Below are 13,213 nucleotides of genomic sequence, written 5' to 3' on the forward strand. Positions count from 1 at the left end.
TTACAAACCCAGTCTCTTTATTGTCATAGGTAACAAATGACAGTACGGTATTCCAGAGGGCAGTGACATCACTATTTCTTTGGTTTGATGTCTCTCTTGACCTGCTTGCCCAGCTCTCCGATCAGTCGCCAGTACTCGTTAAACTTCAGCTCATTATCTTGGTTAATATCCAGATCTTTCATCTTCTCCTCTAAGGAGACGTCCTAAGGGAATGGAAAATCTTATATGAAATCATGCGTAAGACCCCTCCTTACCCACAGGTCATGTGACGCAGTGGTAGGAACCTATGGTCAGCAATCATTCCTTACTTGCCAAGGTTTCTGATTTTGCCAGAAAAATTCTGCAAATTCTGGGCCGCAAATAACCCCCCTACCCAATAACCCACCCACCCAAAATGGGCCATGTTTAGGGGGGTTCCCAGGCAGCCTCATAGTGGGGCCTAAATGTCCAGACTTTGGCTTCTGGTTATAATGCCTTTCTGTAAACAAGTGTTTGTCCAAGGATCAGGAATCCCCATCCCCCACTGCTAAATGTTCCCCTGACTCCCTGGTCATTACATATTCTTGGCGCTGAAGCTTACCGTCATGAGATTCGGCAACTCTGTAGAAGAAAGTTTGATGAACTCACTGACGTTCAGGGTCTCTTTCTTGCCTTCTTCTCCGGCGTGGTTGAAGAAGCATTTCACTATGGTCACAATGGCACGTTCCATTTCAGTCTGTGAAGAGGCCATCTTGTACTGCGGAGAACAGTGGCATTAATACTCATGGTGCCAAACGACAGACTAACTCAGGGCATCATGAGCGAAGGAGACGGCAACAAGAGGCTGATAAGGGAGGAAGGGGGTGCAGAAATGGTGGGCAGCAAAGGACCTGTCGATGGAGAGGAGGGACAAAGAATGGTGAGAAGAACCTAAACCGACAAGGAAGGGAACCAAAGAAGACAAGCAAGGGAACCAAAGAAGACAAGGAAGGGACCCGATGATGACAAGGAAGGGACCCAAAGAAGACAAGGAAGGGACCCAAAGAAGACAAGGAAGGGACCTGATGATGACAAGGAAGGGACCCGATGATGACAAGGAAGGGACCCAAAGAAGACAAGGAAGGGATCCAAAGAAGACAAGGAAGGGACCCAAAGAAGACAAGGAAGGGACCCAAAGAAGACAAGGAAGGGACCCAAAGAAGACAAGGAAGGGACCCGATGATGACAAGGAAGGGACCCGATGATGACAAGGAAGGGACCCAAAGAAGACAAGGAAGGGATCCAAAGAAGACAAGGAAGGGACCCAAAGAAGACAAGGAAGGGACCCGATGATGACAAGGAAGGGACCCAAAGAAGTCAATGAAGGGACCCAATGAAGACAAGGAAGGGACCCAATGAAGACAAGGAAGGGACCCAATGAAGACAAGGAAGGGACCCAAAGAAGGCAAGGAAAGGGACCCAATGATGACAAGGAAGGGACCCAATGATAGTGAGCAGAAGACCCAGAGATGGTGAAAAAGGGAAAACAATGGCAAGCAGAGAATCAAGCAACAGCATATAAGAGAACCAAACCATGGGGTCACAAATAACAGTGAGAAGAGGACCAAGTGATGGCAGTGAAGGAATCCAATGAAAGGGTGTAAGGGTCCAAATGACAGTAAGCAGAGGACCAGGTAATGGCGAAGAAGAGACCCAATAACCTATGGCAAGCAGAGAATAAAACAGCAAGAAAAAGACCCAAACATAGAAAAAAAGGTAGAAGCCACCATTGGCCAGGATGGGCTGCAATGATGGTGAGCAGACACAGCCATTGCCAAGTGCCCTGACAAAGGCAAGAAGAGGACCCACCAATGGTGAGGAGAGGATCTAACAATGAGTGAAGGCAAAGAATGGACCCATGGTGGCAAGCAGAGGACACACTGAAGGCAAGCAGAGAATAAAGCAATAAAGAGCAGAGAACACAGCAAGGAAGGAAGGCAAGGCTAGCGGGCAGAGTATGCAGGCTGAGAGTAAGGAGGCAGAGGACGTTACCAGCTGACACACGGGCTCACACTGCTCTGCCTCTGCTTACTTACACAGATGTAGTTGTGTACCAGCCCTACCACGCCCTGCAGTCCTGGCACCAGAACAGCCCCCCAGTGTACGGCGGAGAGGAGTGACCCTCACCACCCACCTCAGACAGCCAACACCGTGTAATGCCCTTATTAACTCTTCTCTGGTCTAGTGAGAAAGAATCACACACACATCATATACCAGTGCCCCCCCCCCCCATAACCAGAACAAACCCATAAATCTGGTGACACACGGGTGCAGCATAGCCAGCGACCGCCGAACAATGACATCACAACTCACTACACGCCTACCACAAATGTACAATACACATAGAGGAGGCAGAAGGCATCTGCACCCCAACAAGTCATGTTACCCTGTGAAGGATCATACACAAAACAGATCCCTGGATGGTGGCAGCACCCGACACACTATACAGTCACTAGAGAACTGTGCGGACTGTGTAAGGAATGTGCAGCACATGGGAGACAAACCGGTCTAACCACAGCCCACTCCCATCATTTCATGTGTCTGAGATGTGAAGGTTGTATGATGGTGGACGCTCCCATCTACTCCACCAGTCTGAGATGTGGAGGTTGTATGATGGTGGATGCTCTCATCTACCCAACCATTCTGAGATGTGGAGGTTGTGTGATGGTGGACGCTCCCATCTACTCAACCAGTCTGAGATGTGAAGGTTGTATGATGGTGGATGCTCTCATCTACTCAACCAGTCTGAGATGTGAAGGTTGTATGATGGTGGACGCTCCCATCTACTCCACCAGTCTGAGATGTGAAGGTTGTATGATGGTGGACGCTCTCATCTACTCAACCAGTCTGAGATGTGAAGGTTGTATGATGGTGGATGCTCTTATCTACTCAACCATTCTGTGATGTGGAGATTGTATGATGGTGGACGCTCCCAGCTACTTCACCAGTCTGAGATGTGGAGGTTGTATGATGGTGGACGCTCCCAGCTACTCCACCAGTCTAGGATGTGGAGGTTGTATGATGGTGGATGCTCCCATCTACTCCACCAGTCTGAGATGTGGAGTTGTATGGTTGTATGATGGTGGACGCTCCCATCTACTCCACCAGTCTGTGATGTGGAGATTGAATGATGGTGGACACTCCCATCTACTCCACCAGTCTGAGATGTGGAGATTGTATGATGGTGGACGCTCCCATCTACTCCACCAGTCTGAGATGTGGTGGTTGTATGATGGTGGACGCTCCCAGCTACTCCACCATTCTGTGATGTGAAGGTTGTATGATGGTGGATGCTCTCATCTACTCAACCATTCTGTGATGTGAAGGTTGTATGATGGTGAACGCTCCCAGCTACTTCACCAGTCTGAGATGTGAAGGTTGTATGATGGTGAACGCTCCCAGCTACTCCACCAGTCTGAGATGTGAAGGTTGAATGATGGTGGACGCTCCCAGCAACTCCACCAGTCTGAGATGTGAAGGTTGTATGATGGTGAACGCTCCCAGCTACTCCACCAGTCTGAGATGTGAAGGTTGTATGATGGTGGACGCTCTCATCTACTCCACCAGTCTGAGATGTGAAGGTTGTATGATGGTGGACGCTCCCATCTACTCCACCAGTCTGAGATGTGAAGGTTGTATGATGGTGAACGCTCCCAGCTACTCCACCAGTCTGAGATGTGGAGGTTGTATGATGGTGGACGCTCCCAGCTACTCCACCAGTCTGAGATGTGAAGGTTGTATGATGGTGGACGCTCTCATCTACTCCACCAGTCTAGGATGTGAAGGTTGTATGATGGTGGACGCTCCCAGCTACTCCACCAGTCTAGGATGTGAAGGTTGTATGATGGTGGACGCTCCCATCTACTCCACCAGTCTGAGATGTGGAGGTTGTATGATGGTGGACGCTCCCATCTACTCCACCAGTCTGGGATGTGAAGGTTGTATGATGGTGGACGCTCCCATCTACTCCACCAGTCTAGGATGTGAAGGTTGTATGATGGTGGACGCTCTCATCTACTCCACCAGTCTAGGATGTGAAGGTTGTATGATGGTGGACACTCCCATCTACTCCACCAGTCTAGGATGTGAAGGTTGTATGATGGTGGATGCTCCCATCTACTCCACCAGTCTAGGATGTGAAGGTTGTATGATGGTGGACGCTCCCATCTACTCCACCAGTCTAGGATGTGAAGGTTGTATGATGGTGGACGCTCCCATCTACTCCACCAGTCTGAGATATGGAGGTTGTATGATGGTGGACTCTCCCATCTACTCCACCAGTCTAGGATGTGAAGGTTGTATGATGATGGACGCTCTCATCTACTCCACCAGTCTAAGATGTGAAGGTTGTATGATGGTGAACGCTCCCAGCAACTCCACCAGTCTAAGATGTGGAGGTTGTATGATGGTGGACGCTCCCAGCTACTCCACCAGTCTGAGATGTGAAGGTTGTATGATGGTGGACGCTCTCATCTACTCCACCAGTCTAGGATGTGAAGGTTGTATGATGGTGGACGCTCCCAGCTACTCCACCAGTCTAGGATGTGAAGGTTGTATGATGGTGGATGCTCTCATCTACTCCACCAGTCTGAGATGTGGAGGTTGTATGATGGTGGACGCTCCCATCTACTCCACTAGTCTAGGATGTGAAGGTTGTATGATGGTGGACGCTCCCATCTACTCCACCAGTCTGGGATGTGAAGGTTGTATGATTGTGGATGCTCTCATCTACTCCACCAGTCTAGGATGTGAAGGTTGTATGATGGTGGACACTCCCATCTACTCCACCAGTCTAGGATGTGAAGGTTGTATGATGGTGGATGCTCCCATCTACTCCACCAGTCTAGGATGTGAAGGTTGTATGATGGTGGACGCTCCCATCTACTCCACCAGTCTAGGATGTGAAGGTTGTATGATGGTGGACGCTCCCATCTACTCCACCAGTCTGAGATGTGAAGGTTGTATGATGGTGAACGCTCCCAGCTACTCCACCAGTCTGAGATATGAAGGTTGTATGATGGTGGACGCTCTCATCTACTCCACCAGTCTGAGATGTGAAGGTTGTATGATGGTGAACGCTCCCAGCAACTCCACCAGTCTGAGATGTGGAGGTTGTATGATGGTGGACGCTCCCAGCTACTCCACCAGTCTGAGATGTGAAGGTTGTATGATGGTGGACGCTCTCATCTACTCCACCAGTCTGAGATGTGAAGGTTGTATGATGGTGAACGCTCCCAGCAACTCCACCAGTCTGAGATGTGGAGGTTGTATGATGGTGGACGCTCCCAGCTACTCCACCAGTCTAGGATGTGGAGGTTGTATGATGGTGGATGCTCCCATCTACTCCACCAGTCTGAGATGTGGAGTTGTATGGTTGTATGATGGTGGACGCTCCCATCTACTCCACCAGTCTGTGATGTGGAGATTGAATGATGGTGGACACTCCCATCTACTCCACCAGTCTGAGATGTGGAGATTGTATGATGGTGGACGCTCCCATCTACTCCACCAGTCTGAGATGTGGTGGTTGTATGATGGTGGACGCTCCCAGCTACTCCACCATTCTGTGATGTGAAGGTTGTATGATGGTGGATGCTCTCATCTACTCAACCATTCTGTGATGTGAAGGTTGTATGATGGTGAACGCTCCCAGCTACTTCACCAATCTGAGATGTGAAGGTTGTATGATGGTGAACGCTCCCAGCTACTCCACCAGTCTGAGATGTGAAGGTTGAATGATGGTGGACGCTCCCAGCAACTCCACCAGTCTGAGATGTGAAGGTTGTATGATGGTGAACGCTCCCAGCTACTCCACCAGTCTGAGATGTGAAGGTTGTATGATGGTGGACGCTCTCATCTACTCCACCAGTCTGAGATGTGAAGGTTGTATGATGGTGAACGCTCTCATCTACTCCACCAGTCTGAGATGTGAAGGTTGTATGATGGTGAACGCTCCCAGCAACTCCACCAGTCTGAGATGTGGAGGTTGTATGATGGTGGACGCTCCCAGCTACTCCACCAGTCTGAGATGTGAAGGTTGTATGATGGTGGACGCTCTCATCTACTCCACCAGTCTAGGATGTGAAGGTTGTATGATGGTGGACGCTCCCAGCTACTCCACCAGTCTAGGATGTGAAGGTTGTATGATGGTGGATGCTCTCATCTACTCCACCAGTCTGAGATGTGGAGGTTGTATGATGGTGGACGCTCCCATCTACTCCACCAGTCTAGGATGTGAAGGTTGTATGATGGTGGACGCTCCCATCTACTCCACCAGTCTGGGATGTGAAGGTTGTATGATTGTGGATGCTCTCATCTACTCCACCAGTCTAGGATGTGAAGGTTGTATGATGGTGGACACTCCCATCTACTCCACCAGTCTAGGATGTGAAGGTTGTATGATGGTGGATGCTCCCATCTACTCCACCAGTCTAGGATGTGAAGGTTGTATGATGGTGGACGCTCCCATCTACTCCACCAGTCTAGGATGTGAAGGTTGTATGATGGTGGACGCTCCCATCTACTCCACCAGTCTGAGATATGGAGGTTGTATGATGGTGGACTCTCCCATCTACTCCACCAGTCTAGGTTGTGAAGGTTGTATGATGATGGACGCTCTCATCTACTCCACCAGTCTAAGATGTGAAGGTTGTATGATGGTGAACGCTCCCAGCAACTCCACCAGTCTAAGATGTGGAGGTTGTATGATGGTGGACGCTCCCAGCTACTCCACCAGTCTGAGATGTGAAGGTTGTATGATGGTGGACGCTCTCATCTACTCCACCAGTCTAGGATGTGAAGGTTGTATGATGGTGGACGCTCCCAGCTACTCCACCAGTCTAGGATGTGAAGGTTGTATGATGGTGGATGCTCTCATCTACTCCACCAGTCTGAGATGTGGAGGTTGTATGATGGTGGACGCTCCCATCTACTCCACCAGTCTAGGATGTGAAGGTTGTATGATGGTGGACGCTCCCATCTACTCCACCAGTCTGGGATGTGAAGGTTGTATGATTGTGGATGCTCTCATCTACTCCACCAGTCTAGGATGTGAAGGTTGTATGATGGTGGACACTCCCATCTACTCCACCAGTCTAGGATGTGAAGGTTGTATGATGGTGGATGCTCCCATCTACTCCACCAGTCTAGGATGTGAAGGTTGTATGATGGTGGACGCTCCCATCTACTCCACCAGTCTAGGATGTGAAGGTTGTATGATGGTGGACGCTCCCATCTACTCCACCAGTCTGAGATGTGAAGGTTGTATGATGGTGAACGCTCCCAGCTACTCCACCAGTCTGAGATATGAAGGTTGTATGATGGTGGACGCTCTCATCTACTCCACCAGTCTGAGATGTGAAGGTTGTATGATGGTGAACGCTCCCAGCAACTCCACCAGTCTGAGATGTGGAGGTTGTATGATGGTGGACGCTCCCAGCTACTCCACCAGTCTGAGATGTGAAGGTTGTATGATGGTGGACGCTCTCATCTACTCCACCAGTCTAGGATGTGAAGGTTGTATGATGGTGGACGCTCCCAGCTACTCCACCAGTCTAGGATGTGAAGGTTGTATGATGGTGGATGCTCTCATCTACTCCACCAGTCTGAGATGTGGAGGTTGTATGATGGTGGACGCTCCCATCTACTCCACCAGTCTAGGATGTGAAGGTTGTATGATGGTGGACGCTCCCATCTACTCCACCAGTCTGGGATGTGAAGGTTGTATGATTGTGGATGCTCTCATCTACTCCACCAGTCTAGGATGTGAAGGTCTTATGATGGTGGACACTCCCATCTACTCCACCAGTCTAGGATGTGAAGGTTGTATGATGGTGGATGCTCCCATCTACTCCACCAGTCTAGGATGTGAAGGTTGTATGATGGTGGACGCTCCCATCTACTCCACCAGTCTAGGATGTGAAGGTTGTATGATGGTGGACGCTCCCATCTACTCCACCAGTCTGAGATATGGAGGTTGTATGATGGTGGACTCTCCCATCTACTCCACCAGTCTAGGATGTGAAGGTTGTATGATGATGGACGCTCTCATCTACTCCACCAGTCTAAGATGTGAAGGTTGTATGATGATGGATGCTCTCATCTACTCCACCAGTCTAAGATGTGAAGGTTGTATGATGGTGAACGCTCCCATCTACTCCACCAGTCTGAGATATGGAGGTTGTATGAGAACACACAGGGGCCCGGGGCCACTGACTGTCACCCCTCTACATACATATATACACATAACATGGTTGACCATCTCATCTACTCCACCAGTCCTCATACAGGAGCCGTGTAACTTCCAGAATAACATACGGGGGCCCGGGGCCACTGACTGCCACCCCTCTACATACTCACATTTATATACACATGCACTGTAGACTAGGGCTGCACAGCTGGTGTATCTCATCCTGTCGCCACCGTACCTAATCCTCCTGTGTGATTCTGCCTGCAGAGCCACCGTATCTAATCCTACTGTGTGATACTGCCAGCTGAGCTGTTGTATCTAATACTATCACGTGTGGTACTGCCTGCGAGCCACTGTATCTAATCCTCCTGTGTGATACTGCCTGCAGAGGTTCTGTATCTCATCCTCCTGTGTAATACTATCTGTAGAGGCTCTGTATCTCATCCTCCTGTGTGATACTGTCTGCAGAAGCTCTGTATCTCATCCTCCTGGGTGATACTGCCTGCAGAGGTTCTGTATCTCATCCTCCTGGGTGATACTGCCTGCAGAGGCTCTGTATCTCATCCTCCTGTGTGATACTGCCTGCAGAAGCTCTGTATCTCATCCTCCTGTGTGATACTGTCTGCAGAAGCTCTGTATCTCATCCTCCTGTGTGATACTGTCTGCAGAGGCTCTGTATCTCATCCTCCTGTGTGATACTGCCTGCAGAGGCTCTGTATCTCATCCTCCTGGGCGATACTGCCTGCAGAGGCTCTGTATCTCATCCTCCTGTGTGATACTGCCTGCAGAGGCTCTGTATCTCATCCTCCTGTGTGATACTGTCTGCAGAGGCTCTGTATCTCATCCTCCTGTGTGATACTGCCTGCAGAGGCTCTGTATCTCATCCTCCTGGGCGATACTGCCTGCAGAGGCTCTGTATCTCATCCTCCTGTGTGATACTATCTGCAGAGGTTCTGTATCTCATCCTCCTGTGTGATACTGTCTGCAGAGGCTCTGTATCTCATCCTCCTGTGTGATACTGCCTGCAGAAGCTCTGTATCTCATCCTCCTGGGCGATACTATCTGCAGAGGCTCTGTATCTCATTCTCCTGGGTGATACTATCTGCAGAGGCTCTGTATCCCATCCTCCTGTGTGATACTGCCTGCAGAGGCTCTGTATCTCATCCTCCTGTGTGATACTGCCTGCAGAGGCTCTGTATCTCATCCTCCTGTGTGATACTGCCTGCAGAGGCTCTGTATCTCATCCTCCTGTGTGATACTGCCTGCAGAGGCTCTGTATCTCATCCTCCTGGGTGATACTGTCTGCAGAGGTTCTGTATCTCATCCTCCTGTGTGATACTGCCTGCAGAGGCTCTGTATCTAAGCCTCCCAGCTGCATAAGCTGGCACACAGCGCTGTCAGCCCCCTCCCTGTGTAGTGTAGGTAGCCGGCAGTCATTAGTAGCACAGAGCGGAGCTGCAGCCATCGGGGCAGGGACCGGGGCAGGGACAGGGGCAGGGGGGGGCAGGGGGGAGCAGGGGGGAGCAGAGGGTAAGTACACAGGGATAGCTTAGAACAATGCTCTTCTTACTTACACCGTCCTTACACCTTTAAGACATTCCTAGCGTCAGGATAACAGGAAGTTTGTGGAGGCAGCGGGAGGAGGAGGAGACCTGACAGCAGCGTGCAGAGTCATGGATGGGCCCCTCCAGCTGTCATACAGCCCTGCGGCAGCTGGGGGGCAGCACTGAGCACTGACCACAGAAGATCATTTATTAATGCAGCAGACATAGGACGGGAGATGAAATATTAATTATTTACCAGGCACAAACAATGGAGCTGTCAGCGGGGACGCCACAAAGCTGACAAATTACTGGGCAGGCTCAGGACAATGCTGATCTACAGGGACTGGGCCCAAGAGCTGACACTCTAGCCACATTATAGCACGCTCATGGGCTGTCCCCGGAGCTGGCAATCTACAAGGAGCAGTACGAGGAGGATCGCCATCTACTGCCGTCCATCTTATGTAAATGGCAAGATGAATAAATGAAGAAGGGCAGCGAGCGGTAACCGAATCCACACCCGCCACAATAGGGATCAGTGTCACCTACAGCGGGCGACAGGTGAGCCCGGGAAACGAGGGCGACGGGGGAGCCTGGGAAAAGAGGGCGACGGGGAAGCACGGGAAATGAGGGCGACGGGGGAGCCCAGGAAACGAGGGCGACGGGGGAGCCCGGGAAAAGAGGGCGACGGGGGAGCCCGGGAAAAGAGGGCGACGGGGAAGCCCGGGAAATGAGGGCGACGGGGGAGCCCGGGAAACGAGGGCGACGGGGGAGCCCGGGAAACGAGGGCGACGGGGGAGCCCGGGAAAAGAGGGCGACGGGGAAGCCCGGGAAACGAGGGCGACGGGGGAGCCCGGGAAACGAGGGCGACGGGGGAGCCCGGGAAACGAGGGCGACGGGGGAGCCCGGGAAACGAGGGCGACGGGGGAGCCCGGGAAACGAGGGCGACGGGGGAGCCCGGGAAATGAGGGCCACGTCTACAGGGATACAACGACTGATAGCAGGCTGCGATACAGCCAACAGTATGACTCTAACATTTACTGTATAAGGCTATGTTCACACTACGTAAAAGTATGGCCGTTATTGCCGATGGCAACAACGGGCGTCCTTTTGGCGCAGTGGAATAATGCCTTACTTTCAATGGGATCCCGGCCGGAGCATATACGATGTGTATACACATGGGAGCGTCCCCCATGTTATGTGTATACGTATAGGGGTGACCCCCAGTCTGATGCTACGTGTCTCCTGTATGAGGACTGGTGGGATATGTGGGAGCGTCCCCCATGTTATGTGTATACGTATAGGGGTGACCCCCAGTCTGATGCTACGTGTCTCCTGTATGAGGACTGGTGGGATATGTGGGAGCGTCCCCCATGTTATGTGTATACGTATAGTGGTGACCCCCAGTCTGATGCTACGTGTCTCCTGTATGAGTACTGGTGGGATAAGTGGGAGCGTCCCCCATGTTATGTGTATACGTATAGTGGTGACCCCCAGTCTGATGCTACGTGTCTCCTGTATGAGGACTGGTGGGATATGTGGGAGCGTCCCCCATGTTATGTGTATACGTATAGTGGTGACCCCCAGTCTGATGCTACGTGTCTCCTGTATGAGGACTGGTGGGATATGTGGGAGCGTCCCCCATGTTATGTGTATACGTATAGTGGTGACCCCCAGTCTGATGCTACGTGTCTCCTGTATGAGGACTGGCTCCCTCAGTCCCAGTGTCGGGGCTGGCAGGATATATGGGAGCGTCCCCCATGTTATGTGTATAAGGCCAGTATTCTGCTCTCACAGAGTGGTCTTTGAGATGTTTTGCAGCTCGGTGGATGCGGTGGAGACGTCACAGTCTTGGGATCACCTCAGGTCTGGAGCGCTTTATACTCATACCCTTCATTCACTTATGTTTGTCTGGGTTTATTCCTATAATACAGGGGGATGGGGGTCTCTGATGAGAGGATCTTAGGCACTTGTGAATATCTTAATAACATCATGCCACCATCTTTGACCCCATGGTAGGGTACATATATGTAAAGGTTATAAAGGAGCTGTAAAATTGCTATTACATTGATTACATCTTTGTTTTTAGGCGTCATGTGACCGACGCCCCCTTTCTTGTCCCCATCTGTGGGGTCAGGTTTCAGTGGTCTCCAGGGTGATGCGTCCCAAATCCTCAGAGATGTATGGAAATGTGACTAGTGATACCTGAGAGGAACAGGTGTCATTGTTTGACATGTAATGAATCCAGAGAAGGGGGAGATGAAAAGGAGCCGGCGCTTGGACACGGGACCAGTCTACAGAAGCTGCTGTGGAGGAGACATCACTGCCGCTGATCGTTGGTGAGGAATACCAACTGCCCTGACCTTATACCTGTCCTATCTAAGGTGTTCTCCTATCTTATCAATCTTCTGACATTCTTACCTACTGTGTGTGTCTATCCTGTACAAGAGGCTAACACAACATCCCAAGCAGAGACATAACTGATACCTAACATCATATGCAGAGACATAGCCAGAACCATAACCCTGATCTGAGACATAATTCGTACTGATCATCCTAAGAGACATAACTAGTGGTCATCCTCCTGAGCAGAGACCTAGCCTGTACCCATCTCACTGAGCAGAGACATAACTAGTGGTCATCCTCCTGAGCAGAGACCTAGCCTGTACCCATCTCCCTGAGCAGAGACATAACTAGTAGTCATCATCCTGAGCAGAGACCTAGCCTGTACCCATCTCCCTGAGCAGAGACATAACTAGTAGTCATCATCCTGAGCAGAGATATAGCCTGTACCCATCTCCCTGAGCAGAGACATAACTAGTAGTCATCATCCTGAGCAGAGATATAGCCTGTACCCATCTCCCTGAGCAGAGACATAACTAGTAGTCATCATCCTGAGCAGAGATATAGCCTGTACCCATCTCCCTGAGCAGAGACATAACTAGTAGTCATCATCCTGAGCAGAGATATAGCCTGTACCCATCTCCCTGAGCAGAGACATAACTAGTAGTCATCATCCTGAGCAGAGATATAGCCTGTACCCATCTCACTGAGCAGAGACATAACTAGTAGTCATCATCCTGAGCAGAGATATAGCCTGTACCCATCTCCCTGAGCAGAGACATAACTAGTAGTCATCATCCTGAGCAGAGACATAGCCTGTACCCATCTCCCTGAGCAGAGACATAACTAGTAGTCATCATCCTGAGCAGAGATATAGCCTGTACCCATCTCACTGAGCAGAGACAATCCCATCCTTAACTTTTCACCCATTTACAAAACACTTCCATCTCTTCCAAACTTCCTACGCTGAGATCTTACACTCTAGTATCCATATCATTTGCTGTATCCATCTCCATTTTCTGGCCATTCCTTGCGTCACGTCATAAACATCTTGATTTCTACTTTATCGACCTATGCCAAGACTTTTCTGACTCTTATCTTGTATCATCACTTTCTCATAGCT

General features: G+C 50.5%; 2 protein-coding genes across 6 annotated transcripts in view; one reads left to right on the top strand and one right to left on the bottom strand.

The window, feature by feature from the left end:
• Positions 1-13,213, bottom strand: part of S100A13 (S100 calcium binding protein A13) — an 18,290-nt gene continuing 5,077 nt past the window's right edge. The window contains exons 1-3 of one of the 3 annotated variants that reach the window (XM_069950651.1): positions 9,781-9,893; positions 581-736; positions 1-203 (exon numbers count right to left, since the gene is read on the bottom strand). In XM_069950651.1, the coding sequence (XP_069806752.1) occupies positions 72-203; positions 581-730 (282 nt within the window). In that variant the 5' untranslated portion in view covers positions 731-736; positions 9,781-9,893 and the 3' untranslated portion in view covers positions 1-71. Of the gene's footprint in view, positions 204-580; positions 737-2,010; positions 2,063-9,780; positions 9,894-13,213 lie in introns of those variants that run through there. The other 2 variants (XM_069950652.1, XM_069950653.1) reach the window with 2 other exon arrangements.
• Positions 9,750-13,213, top strand: part of LOC138771148 (protein S100-A1-like) — a 5,003-nt gene continuing 1,539 nt past the window's right edge. Inside the window, exons 1-2 of one of the 3 annotated variants that reach the window (XM_069950647.1) lie at positions 9,750-10,308; positions 11,837-12,086. In XM_069950647.1, coding sequence (XP_069806748.1) covers positions 11,986-12,086 — 101 coding nt within the window. In that variant the 5' untranslated portion in view covers positions 9,750-10,308; positions 11,837-11,985. Of the gene's footprint in view, positions 10,309-11,568; positions 11,614-11,836; positions 12,087-13,213 lie in introns of those variants that run through there. The other 2 variants (XM_069950650.1, XM_069950648.1) reach the window with 2 other exon arrangements.

Source organism: Dendropsophus ebraccatus, chromosome 13 (assembly GCF_027789765.1).
Source record: "Dendropsophus ebraccatus isolate aDenEbr1 chromosome 13, aDenEbr1.pat, whole genome shotgun sequence".
NCBI lineage: Eukaryota > Metazoa > Chordata > Amphibia > Anura > Hylidae > Dendropsophus > Dendropsophus ebraccatus.